Consider the following 21,072-nt stretch of genomic DNA (forward strand, 5'->3'; position numbering starts at 1 on the left):
GCTGGTGACAGGATGTTTCAAGTCTCTATCCACCAATAAGATGGCCGTAGGTGTTAGAATGTGTCAAGGCTCTATCCACCAATAAGAAGGAGACTATTGGGATGTGAGACAAATGGCACCCTATTCTCTATTCAGTGCACTACATGGGTGAATAGGAAGTCATTTGAGATTCAGCCTTGTGGACCAGACAGTTGTGTGTAACTTCCTCCTCATTCCTTGTTCATTCTGTTCCGTACTTTATTTCTAGCTCTCGTTCATGTTTTTTTGGCCTAATACTATAAGTGATTTGTCAACCCAAACACAAGTTATTATTGGTCAACAGTAGGTCTAGTAAATCAATAAATTAACTAAGATGATGCTGTTTACTATGTTTATTGATTTGGATCGAAAACAAGACATCTAAATACATTTTCCAATAGAACAATTAAACAAAGGAAACTTTTTACAATAAAAAAATCTCAACAATATGTCGTATTTGTCATCATGTCAATTATCAATCTATTACACGCTGCTTCACCATACCATAGTGATTCATTAGTCCTTTATCAATTAGATGTTAGTCCATACCATAGTGATTCATTAGTCCTTTCTCAACTAGATGTTAGTCCATACCATAGTGATTCATTAGTCCTTTCTCAACTAGATGTTACTCCATATCATAGTGATTCATTAGTCCTTTAACAGCTAGATGTTAGTCCATACCATAGTGATTCATTAGTCTTTTATCAACTAGATGTTAGTCCATACCGTAGTGATTCATTAGTCCTTCAATTAACCTCTTAAAGCTAGGGGGCAGAATTTTCACTTTTGGATAAATAGCATGCCCAATTTCAACTTCCTACTACTCATGCCAAGAATATAAGATATGCATATTATTCATAGATTTGGATAGATAGATTTTTGTAAGCTGTTTCTTTCTGGATCAAACGTGCTTTATAAATGGACATTTTCGATATATATGGACGGAATTAATCGAACGAAAGGACGATTTATGATGTTTATGGACATATTGGAGTGCCAACAAAAGAAGCTCGTCAAAGGTATTGCATGTTTTGTATTTTATTTCAGCGTTTTGTGTAGCGCCTGCTCCTTTGTTTACTGCTGGTGCAGATGGTGCAGGCTATCAGATAATAGCTCCTTCTGCTTTCCCCGAAAAGCATTTTTTACATCTGACATGTTGTCTGGATTCACAACGAGTGTAGCTTTAATTGAGTATCTTACATGTGTGATTTAATGAAAGTTTGAATTTTATAGCATTTTATTTGAATCTGGCGCTGTGCATTTCCCCCAGCAATTAGCCAGTTGAGACCTCTCCCCTATCCATAAGAGGTTTTAATTATTTTTATTATTATTATATATATATTTTTTTTATACATAAAACAGTGTGACTTGCAGTTGGACACCAACACTGAAGATTGAGATTACACACACACACACACAACTCCCTTTTTAACTTCTGAGAAAGATGCAGACATTGATTTCCCACCGACACTTCTGTCTAACTCTTCACACCGATGTCACACACAGACAGCATAGATAGATAAAAGGCCCCTCCCTATATGGCATCAGACCATTGGTGATGTATGTGATGAAATAAATAGGTGGCTGGTCACAGAATACAAGACGTAACGTGACCTTCGTTTGAAGGCTGGGGTGTCAAAGTGTCAGTAACACTATTTGATCTATATGTGAACTCAGGTCACATTTTGTATCTGCTAAAATATATGTTTAAAACATGAGCATGGTCGGAAACAAAAACCTTTCTGTTAGAAGCTAAAGTGGGGGAAGTCATGTGGTGGCCAGTGACGTGTTGATTTGACAGTTTCTCATCAGTTAAAACAGTTAAAACTGTCACTTACAGTTAAGCATAAGCCTATGGCAATGTTGTTAATACAAATAATGAAGAAGCTTTTACAGAGTACAGTATGCCTAATCCTCTCCTCTATATCTAAACAGATCAATTATTTGTTCACTCTTCCTCATTCTCCTAATGTTCTTCTTCTTCCTCTATGTCTCTCTCTGACACTAAGGCTCTATCTTAATTAGTCTTTCCTAGATTCCTGTCCTCTTATCTCCTCTCCTCCTTCTCCAGCTGATCTCTCTCTTTAGTCAGGTTGTTGTATCTGGTCTGTAACGGGTCTCTCTCTTTAGTCAGGTTGTCGTAACTGGTTTGTAGCTGGTCTCTGTCCTCAATCAGGTTGCTGTAGCTGGTCTGTAACTGGTCTCTCTCTTTAGTCAGGGTGTTGTAACTGTTCTGTAGCTGGTCTCTCTCTCTTTTGTCAGGTTGTTGTATCTGGTCTGTAACTGGTCTCTCTCCTCAGTCAGGTTGTTGTAACTGGTTTGTAGCTGGTCTCTGTCCTCAGTCAGGTTGCTGTAGCTGGTCTGTAACTGGTCTCTCTCTTTAGTCAGGGTGTTGTAACTGTTCTGTAGCTGGTCACTCTCTCTTTTGTCAGGTTGTAGTAGCTGGTCTGTAGCTGGTCTCTCTCTTTTGTCAGGTCGTTGTAAATGGTCAGTAACTAGTCTCTCTCTTTTGTCAGGTCGAAGTAAATGGTCTGTAACTGGTCTCTCTCTTTAGTCAGGTTGGTGTAGCTGGTCGGTAGCTGGTCTCTCTGCAGTTGTGTTAGTCTTGTAAACGTAAAAACTCCTTCACAAGTTGTTCCTTTTATCCTCAGAGTATAAATACATAGTTACTAGCTAAAACATCATGTACGTAGTAACCATCTCTTACAACTAAGGGATAAGCAATGAACATATTGCAAAAATATTAAACTTACAGTGGACAGACTGGCCAATGATCCCAGCAGTGGAGGCTCCTCAGAGGAGGAAGAGGAGGACCATCCAAGGAATTTCATTAAAAAAGTGAAACATTAAAACAGTTATCCTCTTTAGATAAAACTATTCTAAATATTAATACAATTAGAGGTCTACAGCAGCTTACACAGCACTCTGTAGGATAGCACAATGGTGTAACCGGAGGACAGATAGTTTACCTCCTCCTCTGGGTACATTGACTTCAATACAAAACTTGGGAGGCTCATGGTTCTCACCCCCTTCCACAGACTTACAGAGTAATTATGACAAGTTCAACCTATTAGGACGTCCTCAACCTATCAGAGTTCTTGCAGCATGAACTGACATTTTGCCCACCTAATCAAAGGATCAGAGAATAAATCTAGTACTTACAGCATAATCTAAAGCTAGCTAGCGCTGCAGAGCATAATATGTGTTGAGTAGGTGACTCAAAGAGAGTGAAAACAATAGTTAAACAGTTTTGAACAAATTACATTCTTTAAAAATGAAGGAGAAGTTTAGCCTTTAGCCTTCTCAAACACCCGACTCAAATAGATAGGGATAATATGTTAGCTAGCTGGCTATGGCTTTCCAACACTGGAACACATAAATGTATTGCCAGCAGGGCCCGCGGGTGTAACTGCTCAACTGCTTGCTGACTGTACACTGTACTGCATGATTGTAGTGGGTTTACTAATGCATTAGTTCTAGTAGCTATGTTGACTAGCTATGACATTAGCTAAAATGGTGACAACAATGTAGGCTGTCTGTAGTGGTTAGCGGGTATGATATGTTTGCAATGTGGTGTGCAAGGTGTGCAAGGAGTGTGCAAGGAGTGTGCAAGGGGTGTGCAAGGAGCGTGCAAGGTGTGCAAGGAGTGTGCAAGAAAAAAAAGGACCTTGTCCAATTCAGGTAATATAACAAATATATTCCAGGACAAATTAGCTAGCAAATGCAAGCTAGCTAAATGTCTATGTATTTTAAATTCATTTTTTTTTGTTGGATTTCATGTAATAGACATACACAAAATAGTCCAAATTGCTGATGTGAAATTTAAATAATGACTTGTTTTCAAAACAAAAATACAAAAAAGAAAAGTGGTACATCTGTATACACCCCCTTTGTTATGAAGCCCCTAAATAACATCTGGTGCAACCAATTACCTTCAGAAGTTACATAATTAGTTAAATAAAGCACAACTGCGTGCAATTTAAGTGTCACATGATATGTCACATGATCTCAGTGTATATATATATATACATCTGTTCTGAAAGGCCCAGAGTCTGCAACACCACTAAGCAAAGAGCACCACCAAGCAAGAGGCACCATGAAGACCAAGGTCCTCTCCAAACAGGTCAGGGACAAAGTTGTGGAGACGTACAGATCAGGGTTGGGCTATAAAAAAATATCCGAAACTTTGAACATCCCACGAAGCACCATTAAATCCATTATAAAAAAATTGAAAGAACCACAACAAACCTGCCAAGAGAGGGCCGCCCACCAAAACTCATTGACCAGGCAAGGAGTGCATTAATCAGAGAGGCAACAAAGAGACCAAAGGTAACCCTGAAGGAGCTGCAAAGCTCCAGAGCTGAGATTGAAGTATCTGTCCATAGGACCACTTTAAACCTCTCATGACCCCGAGAACACCATCCCCACTGTGAAGCATGGTGGTGGCAGCATCATGCTGTGGTGATGTTTTTCATATGCCAGGGACTGGGAAACTGGTCAGAATTGAAGAAATGATGGATGGCGCTAAGTAAAGGGAAATTCTTGAGGGAAGCCTGTTTCAGTCTTCCAGAGATTTGAGACTGGGACGGAGGTTCACCGTCCAGCAAGACAATGACCCTACGCATACTCCTAAAGCAACACTGAAGTGGTTTAAGGGGAAGCATTTAAATGTCTTGGAATGGCCTAGCCAAAGCCCAGACCTCAATCCAACTGAGAATCTGTGGTATGACTTAAAGATTGCTGTACACCAGTGTAACCCATCCAACTTGAAGGTGCTGGAGCAGTTTTGACTTGAAGAATGGGCAAAAAATCCCAGTGGCTAGATGTGCCAACCTGATAGAGACATACCCCAAGAGACTGCTGTATTTGCTGCAAAAGGTGGCTCTACAAAGTTTTGACTTTGGGGGGATGAATAGGTATACATGCTCAATTTTCACATTTTTAGTTGTATTTCATGTTTGTTTCACAAGCAACAATATTTTGCATCTTAAAAGTGGTAGGCATGTTGTGTAAATCAAATGATACACCCCCCCCAAAAAAAAATATATATTTTAATTCCAATTTGTACGGCAACAAAATAGTAAAAATGCCAAGGGGATGAATACTTTCGCAAGGCACTGTATATCTCCTCTCTCTTTATCCCCTCTCTTTCTTTCCCCTCTTTCTCCTCTCACACTCTTTCTCTCTCTCCCCTCTCTCTTTCTCTCTCTCTCCCATATTTCTCTCCCCCTCCCTTTCTCCCCTCCCTCTCTCTTCCCATCTCCCTGTCCTCTCTCTCTCTCTCTCTCTCTCTCTCTCTTTCTCTCTCTCTCCCATATCTCTCTCTCTCTCTCTCTCTCTCTCTCTCTCTCTCTCTCCCTTCCCTTCCCTTCCCTTCCCTTCCCTCTCTCCCCTCTTCCCTTTAACTTCACTCTCCCCTTTAACTCCCCTCTATCTTTCCCCTCTCATCTCCTCCTTCTCTCCCTCTTACCCCTCTCTCTCTCCCCTCTCTCTTTCACCTCTCTCTTCTCTTCCCCCTCTCTCCTCTCCTCTCTCCATCTCCCTCCTCCACTCTCTCCTCCCTCCCTCCCTCCCTCCCTCCCTCCCTCCCTCCCTCCCTCCCTCCCTCCTCTCTCTTTCCCCTCTCCCCTCTCTATCCTCCCCTCACTCCTCCACTCTTCCCTATCTCCCCTCTCTTTCCCCTCTCCCCACTCTCTCTGTATTGCGACAGGTTTCCTTCAGGACAGGTTTTCCACTGTTTAGCTCTGTCAGAGAAATATACTATGTTACACGTATTGAACAACAAATTCTAACATTGTAATTTTATTTGATTTATTTTACCTTTATTTAACTAGGCAAGTCATTTAAGAACAAATTCTTATTTTCAATGACGGCCTAGGAACAGTGGGTTAACTGCCTGTTCAGCGGCAGAACGACAGATTTGTACCTTGTCAGCTTGGGGATTTGAACTTGCAAATTAACTGTTGGCAAATCCATAATGAGGGTGCACTCATGAGGTTAAATTCCGAAGCTAAACCCTTCTCCCCGAAATACACACTCGTACACTCTCCCTCGACGATTTCGAGGAATATGATTGCACCAATCCAATGCATTTAAATGCATGACTGAACAAGTGCACACTTCTGGAGAATGAAGGATAGAGAATGGGGACACAGCCCTAGTGACTAACTTGACTACTGACCTACTTATCACACTCAGAGAGCCTCTTCTCTAGCACCACCTTCTCATTGGTCAGGACACTGACCCTGTCTCTCAACAAGTCCCTGTCTTTAGTCAGGGCATTGTAACGCTCCTGTAACTAGTTTGTGTTCGTCAGGCACTGGTCTGCAATGATACAACTGGGATCTGTCTGGTCTTGCGCCAGACCAGTGGTGTTGCAACAGCCCTATAGATGTTTTCTCTCTTTGTTGGAACGGGCTAAAAGAAAGAAAAGAGAAGTTCCTGGGATGTGTCCCAAATGACACTATTACTTATATGGTGAGCTGCTTTTGACCAAAGCCCTATGTGCCCTGGTCAAAAGTAGTGCCCTTTAAGGAGGATAGAATGCTATTTGGGACACAGAACATTTATTTTGTGTGTCAGCTATGTTGACAGACTGCTGGTCTGTAATGTCTGTAAGTATGAATTGTGATCCATGGTTTGTGACAACAGAACTATGGTGTGACAATGACATTCATATTTGTCCTAATGGCCCTGTTCAAATGTAGTGCATTATAAAAGAGGAAAGCCTCACTCACAGAAATCCAGTCTCAGGGAGATGTGGAGAGTGACTTGTAGAACACACAGCACTCCAAAACACACAGCAGCCAGCCTGTAGAGTCTTGTACTTCCATCCGCAGAGGAACACACACACACACACAAACATACATACACACTCAGACACACAGAAACATAGACACAGAAACTCAGACACACACACACACACACACACACACACACACACACACACACACACACACACACACACACACACACACACACACACACACACACACACACAATCCTACATTATGATTACAAACAGAATAAACATAATCCGACATCACTACTGACTACGATTAGAACTCTGAGAACCAATCCCTTCCCCCCGCCCCGATTTATGGTTTGCAGCGACCGTTTGCTCAAGAGTGCTGTCATCTCAATTCTGATAAACAGGAAGCTACTTTATGAAGAAATTACCAAAATTACACAATATAGCTAAAGCATGACTGTAACGGCTTCTAGAAGTAGTGGGTGGAGGAGTCAGGCGCAGAGAGCAGGGTAGTACAAAGATGTGGATCGTTTATTTCCAAAAAACCAGAGCCTGTTTCAGGTTTCAGGTTACCATCCCCTCAGCTGTTTACCAAAAACAGTGGTGGGGTATCCACTGTGTTGTTTAAAAATATTATTTTCAATTGATCTTATTAAATAGTTGTACATAGTTCCAACAACTGAAGTGAAAAATAATATTGAATTGATGCATTTTAGTGTATGAGACCCCAGCAGGTTGTAAACCTCAGGCTCTGTACCAGCTGAACCACAGAGAAGACAGAACAATAAAACATGTACAAGTGTTTTTCTATGATGTGCTATTAGTGTGTGTCCACGTGCCAGAATACGTGTGTGCTTTCGGTTTGTGCGCTCATACCTGTCTGCATCTGTGTGTGTGAGAGAGAGAAAGATAATTCTTTGTACCTGAGAGATGGGTCTCAGTCTTCACGCTCCTCGTTGCTCTATTCTGGTTTTCTTCATTAACTTTGTTTAATTCATTCACCTGTTTGTTGATGTAGTCGGCCATCTTAACTAACCGTACCGAATATCAATGATGACCCCAATCAATTTAATAATTAATTTATTAATCAACTAATTAATTCTTTATTGTATTTTATTTATTTTATTGTAGTATATATCGTTTTAACTTTTACTTATAGTATTAACTTACTTATGATTACCTTTCTAACTGACTCCTAATGGTAATATCTACTGTATGATTCTAACTTCAGTGACTAGTAGTTGAGTAGTTGCTCAGATGTGCATCTCTACCAGTTACCTCTCTGATCTCTGTCTGTTGTCCACTACAGTTTTTAAAGTATCCAATCACCTTCAATCAGGAAGTTGTACATTACAGTATATTCTAAACACAGTGATATAACATGATAGCTGCATGACAACAAGTAGTGAGGAGCGCAGTCTTTCATCCTATCACTTTGACTGTTCTGTTTGTGGCTTCTCCAGCCTTCAAATGGAGTTCACATTATGACTCTCTCTATGCCATTGATAGGGGCCCTTTTATTTAATCTATGCTGTCTGTGTGTGACATCAGTGTGAAGAGTTATTCAGAGGCGTGTGTGGGACATCTGTCTGCATCTTTATCAGAAAAGGGGAACTTCACACGTGTGTCTGTGTGTGTGTTTGTCTGTGTGTGTCTGTGTGTGTCTGTGTGTGTGTTTGCCTGCGTGCAGCATGTATCCTCTCAGTACTCTTCTGCCTGTGTCCAACTGCAATTCACATTGTTTTAACAATCCAATCACATTCAATCAGGAAGCTGGTAATGTCACGGTCGTCCTCCTCTTCATCTGAAGAGGAGAGGCGAGAAGGATCAGAGGACCAAAATGCGCCGTGGTATGTGTTCATAGTGAATTTTAATCAAGAAAACACTGAACACTGCAACACTATACAAAAACAATAAACCAATGACGACAAATGAGACCTGTGCTGACACAAGCCACTAACATAGACAATCACCCACAAACAAACAGTGCAACCCAGGCTACCTAAGTATGATTCTCAATCAGAGACAACTAATGACACCTGCCTCTGATTGAGAACCATACTAGGCCGAAACATAGAAATCCCCAAATCATAGAAAATCAAACATAGACTGCCCACCCAACTCACGCCCTGACCATACTAAATAAATACAAAACAAAGGAAATAAAGGTCAGAACGTGACAGTACCCCCCCCCCCCCCCCCCAAAGGTGCGGACTCCGGCCACAAAACCTTAACCTATAGGGGAGGGTCTGGGTGGGCGTCTGTCCGCGGTGGCGGCTCTGGCGCGGGACGCGGACCCCACTTCACCATTGTCTTAGTCCGCCTCATTGTCCGCCTCCGTGGCTTCCTAACCATGGCAACCCTTCTCAATGGACAGAGGGGCAGCTCGGGACAGAGGGGCGGCAGCTCGGACAGAGGGGCGGAAGCTCGGGACAGAGGGGCGGAAGCTCTGGCGCCTCTGGGCTGAGGGGCTCTAGGGGCCTCTGGGCTGAGGGGCTCTAGGGGCCTCTGGGCTGAGGGGCTCTAGGGGCCTCTGGGCTGAGGGGCTCTAGGGGCCTCTGGGCTGAGGGGCTCTAGGGGCCTCTGGGCTGAGGGGCTCTAGGGGCCTCTGGGCTGAGGGGCTCTAGGGGCCTCTGGGCTGAGGGGCTCTAGGGGCCTCTGGGCTGAGGGGCTCTAGGGGCCTCTGGGCTGAGGGGCTCTAGGGGCCTCTGGGCTGAGGGGCTCTGGCGCCTCTGGGCTGAGGGGCTCTGGGGCCTCTGGGCTGAGGGGCTCTAGGGGCCTCTGGGCTGAGGGGCTCTAGGGGCCTCTGGGCTGAGGGGCTCTAGGGGCCTCTGGGCTGAGGGGCTCTAGGGGCCTCTGGGCTGAGGGGCTCTAGGGGCCTCTGGGCTGAGGGGCTCTAGGGGCCTCTGGGCTGAGGGGCTCTGGCGCCTCTGGGCTGAGGGGCTCTGGGGCCTCAGACTCCGGCAGCAGCGCCGGACAGGCGGGAGACTCCGGCAGCAGCGCCGGACAGGCGGGAGACTCCGGCAGCAGCGCCGGACAGGCGGGAGACTCCGGCAGCAGCGCCGGACAGGCGGGAGACTCCGGCAGCAGCGCCGGAGACTCCGGCAGCAGCGCCGGACAGGCGGGAGACTCCGGCAGCAGCGCGGGAGACTCCGGCAGCAGCGCCGGACAGGCGGGAGACTCCGGCAGCAGCGCGGGAGACTCCGGCAGCAGCGCCGGACAGGCGGGAGACTCCGGCAGCAGCGCGGGAGACTCCGGCAGCAGCGCCGGACAGGCGGGAGACTCCGGCAGCAGCGCGGGAGACTCCGGCAGCAGCGCCGGACAGGCGGGAGACTCCGGCAGCAGCGCGGGAGACTCCGGCAGCAGCGCAGGACAGGCGGGAGACTCCGGCAGCAGCGCCGGACAGGCGGGAGACTCCGGCAGCAGCGCCGGACAGGCGGGAGACTCCGGCAGCAGCGCCGGACAGGCGGGAGACTCCGGCAGCAGTGCCGGACAGGCGGGAGACTCCGGCAGCAGCGCCGGACAGGCGGGACCACCTGCAGGGAGGAGACAGAGACAGCCTGGTGCATGGGGCTGCCACAGGAACCTCCAGGCTGGGGAGACCTTCAGGAGGCTTGGTGTTAGGAGGAGGCACCTGAAGGACCGGGCTGTGGGGGAGCACTGGAGCTCTGGTGCGCAACCTTGCCACCACTTCCCCAGGCTGGACAACTACTCTAGCCCGGACCCTCCAGAGTGCAGGCACAGGTTGAACCGGGCTGTGGGTAAGCACGGGAGATCTAGTGCTTACTACGCGCACCTCTTCCTTAGGCTACACTCCCACATTTGCCCGGCACAAGCGGAGCGCAGGCAGAGGACGCACTGCACCCTCCCAGCGCCCCGGAGACACTGCACGCAGAGCCGGCGCAGGATACCCTTGACCAAAACTGCGTAACGGCGACCAGACCCGCTGAGCAGGCACCATACGCCATGGCTCGATGCCCGCACGACACTCTCGGTGGCTGTCCTATAGCGCACCGGGCTATGGACACGTACTGGCGACACCGTGCGCTTAACCGCATAACACGGTGCCTGACCAGTAACGCGCTGCTTATAATAAGGTCTGCTACCTGGCTTAGCTCCACACCTCGTGTGCCCCCCAATTTTTTTTGGGGGGGGCTGCCTCTCGTTACCTGTCGCACTGCCGTGCTGCCTCCTCATATCGCCGCCGCTCAGCTTTTACTGCCTCCAGCTCTGCTTTGGGGCGGCGATATTCCCCAGCCTGTGCCCAGGGTCCCTCTCCGTTCAATATCTCCTCCCATGTCCAGGAGTCCTGTGATACCGGCCGCTGTTGTTGCTGCTGCTGCTGTCGTCGCTGTCCTTTACCACGCCGCTTCGTCCTTGGTTGGTGGGTGATTCTGTCACGGTCGTCCTCCTCTTCATCTGAAGAGGAGAGGCGAGAAGGATCAGAGGACCAAAATGCGCCGTGGTATGTGTTCATAGTGAATTTTAATAAAGAAAACACTTAACACTGCAACACTATACAAAAACAATAAACCAATGACGACCGTGACGCTACAAATGAGACCTGTGCTGACACAAGCCACTAACATAGACAATCACCCACAAACAAACAGTGCAACCCAGGCTACCTAAGTATGATTCTCAATCAGAGACAACTAATGACACCTGCCTCTGATTGAGAACCATACTAGGCCGAAACATAGAAATCCCCAAATCATAGAAAATCAAACAGACTGCCCACCCAACTCACGCCCTGACCATACTAAATAAATACAAAACAAAGGAAATGAAGGTCAGAACGTGACAGGTAAACCTGATAGGTTCCTTTATTACTTAATCTGAGCCTTAGTTCATCTTCTTACTAAAGTCGTTTATGCTAATAATTGACGATGAAAAAAATCACATTATGGCAAATCACATAATATGTTTCTATTTAAACAATCAATACAATACTTTTACAGATGACAGTATGTCTACACACTGTTTAACTAGAGAGAGATGCATTAGCACTGTAGCACCACTATATAATGAGCTACTGTATAACTCTTCACAAATCCAGTTATGAAGAGAGGTAAATGATATGTCAGAATATTTATATACAGGCTCAGAATACCCAATATTACCATCAGCACAGTCCTAGTTACATCTTGGTACACCACCATTATCAGGTTGTTTTGCCCCTCAGTGCAGTACCAGCAGTGTGTTGGTGTGTCTTAGAGAGAGAGAGAATGAAGTTGTGTGCACTGTAGGGTGCTGTATGTGTGCACGTCCTCCCACCAGCCTCCTCTGTTGTCATGGTGATGTTAAACCACTTTCTCGCAAATCCAGTAACGATTGTTAAAACATGACTGGTCATTCCATGCCTTTACAGGACGCCATGTTTCTGTGTTCAGCTCAACACAGTCCTCCTCCCCATTTGCTGGGTTGTCACCACCATTATCAGGTTGCTGTGATTGCCAGTAACTACAGGGTAAACAAGACACAGAAAATAATTTATAAACATTTTTATTTGTCACATGCGCTGAATAAAACTGGTGTAGAATTTACCATGACGTGCTTAGTTACGGGTCAATCCCCAACAATGTAGAGTTAAATAGTAAGAAATAAATTAATAAAACATTTGCTAAATAAAAAAATGAAAATATTAAACACAAAATAAAAAGTGACCAGGCAATTAGGATAGATAATAAACAGAGTTGCAGGGTGAGTGTGAAGAATGTGAAAGAATGTGAAAGTGTATGTGTGTGTGTGTGGACGTGTTAAATACTATTTCTAGGGGGTTTAGGGTTAAGGTTAGAATTAGTATAGGGTTAGGGTTAGTTTTAGGGTTAAGGTTGTGGTTAGAGTTAGTTTTAGGTTTAAGTTTAGGGTTAGAGTAAGAGGACGGGTAAGGGAAAATAAGATTTTAAATGGGACTGATTTGTGGCGTCAATATACATGTGAGTGTTTTGTGTGTACATGTATTTCAGTATCAGTGTAAGTATGTCTGAGTGTGTGGGTAGAGTCTAGTGAGTGTGTGGGTAGAGTCTAGTGAGTGTGTGGGTAGAGTTCTCTGAGTGTGTGGGTAGAGTCTAGTGAGTGTGTGGGTAGAGTCTAGGGAGTGTGTGGGTAGAGTTTAGTGAGTGTGTGGGTAGAGTCTAGTGAGTGTGTGGGTAGAGTCTAGTGAGTGTGTGGGGGTAGAGTCTAGTGAGTGTGTGGGGGTAGAGTCTAGTGAGTGTGTGGGTAGAGTCTAGTGAGTGTGTGGGTAGAGTCTAGTGAGTGTGTGGGTAGAGTCTAGTGAGTGTGTGGGTAGAGTCTAGTGAGTGTGTGGGTAGAGTCTAGTGAGTGTGTGGGTAGAGTCTAGTGAGTGTGTGGGTAGAGTCTAGTGAGTGTGTGGGGGTAGAGTCTTGTGAGTGTTGTGGGGGTAGAGTCTAGTGAGTGTGTGGGTAGAGTCTAGTGAGTGTGTGGGTAGAGTTCTCTGAGTGTGTGGGTAGAGTCTAGTGAGTGTGTGGGTAGAGTCTAGTGAGTGTGTGGGTAGAGTCTAGGGAGTGTGTGGGTAGAGTTTAGTGAGTGTGTGGGTAGAGTCTAGTGAGTGTGTGGGTAGAGTTCTCTGAGTGTGTGGGTAGAGTCTAGTGAGTGTGTGGGTAGAGTCTAGTGAGTGTGTGGGGGTAGAGTCTAGTGAGTGTGTGGGGGTAGAGTCTAGTGAGTGTGTGGGGGTAGAGTCTAGTGAGTGTGTGGGTAGAGTCTAGTGAGTGTGTGGGTAGAGTCTAGTGAGTGTGTGGGTAGAGTCTAGTGAGTGTGTGGGTAGAGTCTAGTGAGTGTGTGGGTAGAGTCTAGTGAGTGTGTGGGTAGAGTCTAGTGAGTGTGTGGGTAGAGTCTAGTGAGTGTGTGAGTAGAGTCTAGTGAGTGTGTGGGTAGAGTCTAGTGAGTGTGTGGGTAGAGTCTAGTGAGTGTGTGGGTAGAGTCTAGTGAGTGTGTGGATAGAGTCTAGTGAGTGTGTGGGTAGAGTCTAGTGAGTGTGTGGGTAGAGTCTAGTGAGTGTGTGGGTAGATTCTAGTGAGTGTGTGGGTAGAGTCTAGTGAGTGTGTGGGTAGAGTCTAGTGAGTGTGTGGGTAGAGTCTAGTGAGTGTGTGGATAGAGTCTAGTGAGTGTGTGGGTAGAGTCTAGTGAGTGTGTGGGTAGAGTCTAGTGAGTGTGTGGGTAGAGTCTAGTGAGTGTGTGGGTAGAGTCTAGTGACTGTGTGGGTAGAGTCTAGTGAGTGTGTGGGTAGAGTCTAGTGAGTGTGTGGGTAGAGTCTAGTGAGTGTGTGGGTAGAGTCTAGTGAGTGTGTGGGGGTAGAGTCTTGTGAGTGTTGTGGGGGTAGAGTCTAGTGAGTGTGTGGGTAGAGTCTAGTGAGTGTGTGGGTAGAGTCTAGTGAGTGTGTGGGTAGAGTCTAGTGAGTGTGTGGGTAGAGTCTAGTGAGTGTGTGGGTAGAGTCTAGTGAGTGTGTGGGTAGAGTCTAGTGAGTGTGTGGGTAGAGTCTAGTGAGTGTGTGGGTAGAGTCTAGTGAGTGTGTGGGTAGAGTCTAGTGAGTGTGTGGATAGAGTCTAGTGAGTGTGTGGGTAGAGTCTAGTGAGTGTGTGGGTAGAGTCTAGTGAGTGTGTGGGTAGAGTCTAGTGAGTGTGTGGGTAGAGTCTAGTGAGTGTGTGGGTAGAGTCTAGTGAGTGTGTGGGTAGAGTCTAGTGAGTGTTGTGGGGGTAGAGTCTAGTGAGTGTTGTGGGGGTAGAGTCTAGTGAGTGTGTGGGTAGAGTCTAGTGAGTGTGTGGGTAGAGTCTAGTGAGTGTGTGGGTAGAGTCTAGTGAGTGTGTGGGTAGAGTCTAGTGAGTGTGTGGGTAGAGTCTAGTGAGTGTGTGGGTAGAGTCTAGTGAGTGTGTGGGTAGAGTCTAGTGAGTGTGTGGGGGTAGAGTCTAGTGAGTGTTGTGGGGGTAGAGTCTAGTGAGTGTGTGGGTAGAGTCTTGTGAGTGTGTGGGTAGATTCTAGTGAGTGTTGTGGGGGTAGAGTCTAGTGAGTGTGTGGGTAGAGTCTAGTGAGTGTTGTGGGGGTAGAGTCTAGTGAGTGTGTGGGTAGAGTCTAGTGAGTGTTGTGGGGGTAGAGTCTAGTGAGTGTGTGGGTAGAGTCTAGTGAGTTTGTGGGTAGAGTCTAGTGAGTGTTGTGGGGGTAGAGTCTAGTGAGTGTGTGGGTAGACTCAGTGCAAGAGTGTCAGTGTAAAAAACAAAAAAAGGTGTCTATGTAAATACAGACATGTTTTTTCAGATTTAAAAGGAGCATTGCCTTAATTTGGAACAAGAACCAACACTTTATCTGTATTTTTTTTATTATATTTTAAGATATGTCTTTAGTGCTTTTGGAATGACATCTATGAACATGATTTGAAGCAACATGTAATCTGCTGAAGGTCTCTATCACACCTGGATGGTCAAGTCTCACCTTGTGTTCTTTGAATTATGAACAACACGGATAATCAGTCCTACTCATTACAATGTGGTTATTGTTATTATAGAGCAGTAGTCTCTTACCTTGGGATGGTCAGTGTTATTATAGAGCAGTAGTCTCTTACCTTGGGGTGGTCAGTGTTATTATAGATCAGTAGTCTCTTACCTTGGAGTGGTCAGAGTTATTATAGAGCAGTAGTCTCTTACCTTGGGGTGGTGTCGTGGAAATTTCCTCTATTTACCAAATCATGGGAGCAAACCACACACACAAGTCAGAGTTAGTTATAAAAGTCCATCTTTAATTATATGAGCTCTATCACAACCCTGTGACTCTCAGATAAATTCAGTGTCTCTCAGTGAATTCTCTGAGAGCCCCTTCCACATTGTAAATGAGGTCCTTTATAGTAAAGACACACACACAGGATAAGACAGCATAGACATAATTCATCGTTCAGCTTTGTCTCCTTTCCCAAACCCCAGAACTATAAACCAATCCTCCAAATCAACAGGCATATATCAAATTGTCATTTAGATACAACCAACTCAAAATACAACCAATCCTGGACAAGCTCACGGAGAGGAGAATGATTCCAGACACTGCCATCTCCGATGGGAAAACTAGGGAGTGAACTGGCACACACACAGTGGAGCAAAAGATATGCTTACACATGATGACACTTTGACCTCTCCCCTCTCAGCGGCCATGCAACTTAGTCTTGACATAGAACAGATACTGCAACCCTGCCCACAGTATTATACAAAATACCATTCTGATGAGAATTAACTTACACACATTGATAAATATAAAACATCTTACATATGTTACCAACCAATTCTGAATCTTCCCTAACAGTGGTCAGTGTTATTAGAGCAGTAGTCCCTTACCTTGGGGTGGTCAGTGTTATTAGAGCAGTAGTCCCTTACCTTGGGGTGGTCAGTGATATTATAGAGCAGTAGTCTCTTACCTTGGGGTGGTCAGTGTTATTAGAGCAGTAGTCTCTTACCTTGGGGTGGTCAGTGTTATTATAGAGCAGTAGTCCCTTACCTTGGGGTGGTCAGTGTTATTAGAGCAGTAGTCTCTTACCTTGGGGTGGACAGTGATATTATAGAGCAGTAGTCTCTTACCTTGGGGTGGTCAGTGTTATTATAGAGCAGTAGTCTCTTACCTTGGGGTGGACAGTGTTATTATAGAGCAGTAGTCTCTTACCTTGGGGTGGTCAGTGTTATTATAGAGCAGTAGTCTCTTACCTTGGGATGGTCAGTGTTATTATAAAGCAGTAGTCTCTTACCTTGGGGTGGTCAGTGTTATTTTAGAGCAGTAGTCTCTTACCTTTGGGTTTTCAGTGGGGTGCCGTCCACCCATTTCCAGGTCCCCTCAGTAACAGAGTCAGTCAGACCAATCCAGGCTCTCTTAAAGAAGCTGAAGAGAAACTCCTGTTGGTGAGAAAGATACTGATGATTTCAACTACTATAGAATACATGTGTTAAATACTGGAAGATACATTACTGACCAAGGCATGTTTGATTCTCTCACCTGTTCCTTATCACTGTTTATGATCACCATGTCTGCTCCTCTCTTCAGACAGTCCTGTCTACTCTCCCTCCAGGGTTTTTTCACTGTAGACAGGAAGTACCAACTGGATTCAAACTTCTGCCAGCCTTCAGGACATTTTTGTTCTACAAGACAAAAGCATGAATTTCCATCTTATTATTCTGCACCTATTACTGAAGAATACAAACATAAGTTTACTGCATATTAGATATGTGTTGTTTTGATCATTTATCAGGTAAACTCACTCAGATTAGAGAACTTTGACGTGAGATCATCTCTATCCTTCTGTAGCTGGTCTCTCTCTTTAGTCAGGGTGTTGTAACTGGTCTGTAGCTGCTCTCTCTCTTTAGTCAGGGTGTTGTAACTGGTCTGTAGCTAGTCTCTCTCTTTAGTCAGGGTGTTGTACCTGGTCTGTAGCTGCTTTCCCTTTTTAGTCAGATTGTTGTAAATGGGTTTTACCTGGTCTCTCTCTTCAGTCAGGGTTTTGTAACTGGTCTGTAGCTGGTCTCTCTCTTCAGTCAGGGTGTTGTAACTGGTCTGTAGCTGGTCTCTCTCTTCACTCAGGGTGTTGTAACTGGTCTGTAGCAGGTCTTTCTCTGCAGTCTCATTGCCTCTGTTATCTGGAAAGGATTGATACATATAGCTCCTGGTTAATTCCCTCACAAAACAGTAATTCAATAATTTCTAAATGCATTTTCCCATGATAATGACTGAGATGATTGGCATGCAGCGTGGACATTTCACCAGTAAAACGTGATGAATTATCATTCAAGATTGACATGGATGTTTAGAGACTATTTTGAAATGAGGATTGCCTAACGTGGTGTAGGAAGGTGTTAAATATAACACGTTTTTGAGACGATGTGGATATAGTCAGATGTAATCTGAGGATGCGTGTCATGTATGTTCTATAAAGATATTCAAAAGGGGACATCTGTCGGTACAAACTTGATTGAGACATGATGATGTCATAAACAAATATCACTCCACCACTGGTTACAAAGACATGATTTACATCAGGAAAATAGGACAGACTATCAGCTGATCATTGACGTTGATGATTGATGTAAATCTGCTAGTTAGCTAGATCAATCATTCTTTCACTGATTGGGATGTAATCTTTAATACTCACAAATAATAACTTTATAACATAGCCTGACCTTCATGGTCCCGCTTTAAATTACCTTCAGCTTATGAAGGATTTTATACAGCCTTCGTAATGCTTTCATAAACACTACATAAATATGTTATTTAGCATCTATAAGTATATGTCATGCTTTATAAAGGGTTCATAAACATGGCATAACTGTGTGACAATATCTCCCATGTCAAGTGTGACATGACCCACTATGTTGAATATGATATAAACATATAAAGGGAGACATGCTGTGCTGAAGGAAGAAACAGGCTCTAAAGTTAAGTTTAGATGACACCTAATCTCGTTCCCAGACACTTCTGCCCAAATGGTCAGAAGATAAACACATCAAACTTGGCTTTCATTAGTTATGTTAGGTTAGCAAAGGACATGGCCTAATGGCAGGCAAATATTTTACTCAGTAAGGTCACTTACATACCTATAGAATTCAATGGTCACTCCAACTAAGGACAACTTTGAATGGTTGATATCCCAGGCTTATACTGTGCATTCAGAAAGTATTCAGACACTTTGACTTTCTGAAAACCATATTCTATAATGTATTAAATTGTTTTCTCCCCTCATCAATCTAAACACAATACCCCATAATGGTATTTGTGCAACTTTAAGCTAGGGGGCACTATTTTTATTTTTGGAAAAATAACGTTCCCAAAGTTAACTGCCTATTTCTCAGGACCAGATGCTAGAATATGCATATAGAAAGATAGAAAACAATCTAGAGTTTCCAAAACTGTAAAAATATTGTCTGTGAGTATAACAGAACTGATATTGCAGGCGAAATCCTGAGATAAATCCAATCAGGAAGTGACCCTTATTTTGAAACCCCTGTCTTTCTATGCATCCCTATTGCCCATTGAAAGGGAAAACAACCAGATTCCTTTTTCTACGTCTTCCCTAAGGTGTCTACAGCCTTTAGACGTAGTTTCACGCCTTTATGTTGAAGAATGAGCGTAAACGAACACATTGCGTAAGTGGCCAGCTGATGGCTCTCAGAGTGATTCTTGCATGAAAGAAAGAGGTAGCCATTTTTCCTCCCGGTCCTACTGAAAAGCCAACTGTCCCGGTTGATATATTATCGAATAGATATTTGAAAAACACCTTGAGGATTGATTGCAAAAAAATGTTTGCATGTTTCTGTCGATATTATGGATATAATTTGGATTTTTTTTCGGCGTTGTCGTGACCAGTGGATTTCTGAACATAACGTGACAAAAAAACGTATTTTGGGTATAAAAATAATATTTATGGAACAAAAGGAACATTTGCTGTCTAACTGGGAGTCTCGTCAGTGAAAACATCCGAAGATCATCAAAGGTAAACGATTAATTTCATTGCTTTTCTGATTTTCGTGACCAAGCTTCCTGCTGCTAGCTGGACATAACGCTATGCTAGGCTATCCATAAACTTACACAAACTCTTGTCTTGCTATCACTGTTGGTACTAGGGGGAAGTATTTTCATTTTTTGACGTTCCCGTTTTAAACGGGATATTTTGCCAGGACAAGATGCCAGAATATACATATAATTGACAGCTTTGGATAGACAACACTCTACTGTTTCCAAAACTGTAAAGATATTGTCTGTGAGTATAACAGAACTGATGTTGCAGGCGAAAGCCTGAGAAAAATCCAATCCGGAAATGCCCCAGGTTTTGAAAGCGCTGCGTTCCAATGAGTCCCTATTGAGCTGTGAATGTGTCATCGACGAGCTTACGCTTTCTACGTATTCCCCAAGGTGTCTACAGCATTGTGACGTAGTTTTACTCATTTATGTTGAAGAATAGCCGTAGGCGGCTACATTGCGTAAGTGGTCTCATGGTGGCTCCCAGAGAGATTCTTGCGTAAAATACAGAGGTAGCCATTACTCCAATCGGTCCTACTGAAAAACGAATTGTCCCGACGGATATATTATCGAATAGATATTAGAAAAACGCCTTGAGGATTGATTTTAAACAACGTTTGCCATGTTTCTGTCAATATTATGGAGCTAATTTGGAATATTTTTCGGCGTTGTCGTGACCGCAATTTCCGGGCGATTTCTCAGCCAAACGTGAAGAACAAACGGAACTATTTCGACACCAAAAATTAGATTTTGGGAGAAAATGAACTTTGGCTATCTACCTGGGAGTCTCGTGAGTGAAAACGTCCGAAGTTCATCAAAGGTAAACGATTTAATTTGATCGCTTTTCTGATTTTCGTGACAAGGTTGCCTGCTGCTAGCAAGGCATAATGCTATGCTAGTCTATGATAAACTTACACAAATGCTTGTCTAGCATTGGCTGTAAAGCATATTTTGAAAATCTGAGATGACAGGGTGATTAACAAAAGGCTAAGCTGTGTTCCAATATATTTCACTTGTGATTTTCATGAATATGAATATTTTCTATTAAGATTATTTGACCATTGCGCTATGCTAATTAGTGTAGTTGCTGACAATTCTCCCGGATCCGGGATGGGTAGTTCCAAGATTAAAAATAATAAAACAGAAATATCAAATTTACTATTATTATTCAGACCCTTTACTCAGTACTTTGTTGAAGCACCTTTGGCAGCGATTACAGCCTCGAGACTTATTGGGTATGATTATTGGTTACAAGCTTGGCACACCTGTATTTGGGGAGTTTCTCCCATGTTTCTCTGTAGATCCTCTCAACCTCTGTCAGGTTGGATGGGGAGCATTGCTGCACAGCTATTTTCAAGTCTCTCCAGAGGTGTTCGATTCGGTTCAAGTCCAGGCTTTGACTGGGCCACTGAAGGACATTCAGAGTCTTGTCCTGAAGCCATTCCTGCGTTGTCTGTCATGTGCCTTTTACTGAAGAGTGGCTTCCGTCTGGCCACTCCACCATAAAGGCCTGATTGGTGAGTGCTGCATAGATGGTTGTCCATCTGGAAGGTTCTCCTATCTCCACAGAGGAACTCTGGAGTTCTGTCAGAGTACTTTTGTTGAAGCACCTGGCCGTCACGTCCCTGACGGCCAGCTATAGCAAGAGCCTTGGTGTTTCCCAACTCCTTCAATTTAGGAATGATGGAGGCCACTGTGTTCTTAGGGACCTTCAATGCTGCAGAAATGTATTTGTACCCTTCCCCAGATCTGTATCTCAGCACAATCCTGTCTCAGAGCTCTATGGACAATTCCTTTGACCT

The 21,072-nt window shown here is 44.4% G+C and overlaps 1 protein-coding gene across 1 annotated transcript; it reads right to left on the reverse strand.

The window, feature by feature from the left end:
- Positions 1-11,943: 11,943 nt before the first annotated feature.
- Positions 11,944-17,140, reverse strand: LOC139374683 (CD209 antigen-like protein A). Its single transcript, XM_071115742.1, has 4 exons — positions 17,020-17,140; positions 16,757-16,899; positions 16,553-16,656; positions 11,944-12,235 (listed from the first exon to the last, which is right to left on the reverse strand). The coding sequence occupies exons 2-4, from the start codon at positions 16,784-16,786 to the stop codon at positions 12,076-12,078; spliced, it is 294 nt and encodes a 97-aa protein (XP_070971843.1). The 5' UTR covers positions 16,787-16,899; positions 17,020-17,140; the 3' UTR covers positions 11,944-12,075.
- Between the last annotated feature and the right edge of the window lie 3,932 nt (positions 17,141-21,072).

Source organism: Oncorhynchus clarkii, chromosome 19 (genome assembly GCF_045791955.1).
Source record: "Oncorhynchus clarkii lewisi isolate Uvic-CL-2024 chromosome 19, UVic_Ocla_1.0, whole genome shotgun sequence".
NCBI classification, from domain to species: domain Eukaryota; kingdom Metazoa; phylum Chordata; class Actinopteri; order Salmoniformes; family Salmonidae; genus Oncorhynchus; species Oncorhynchus clarkii.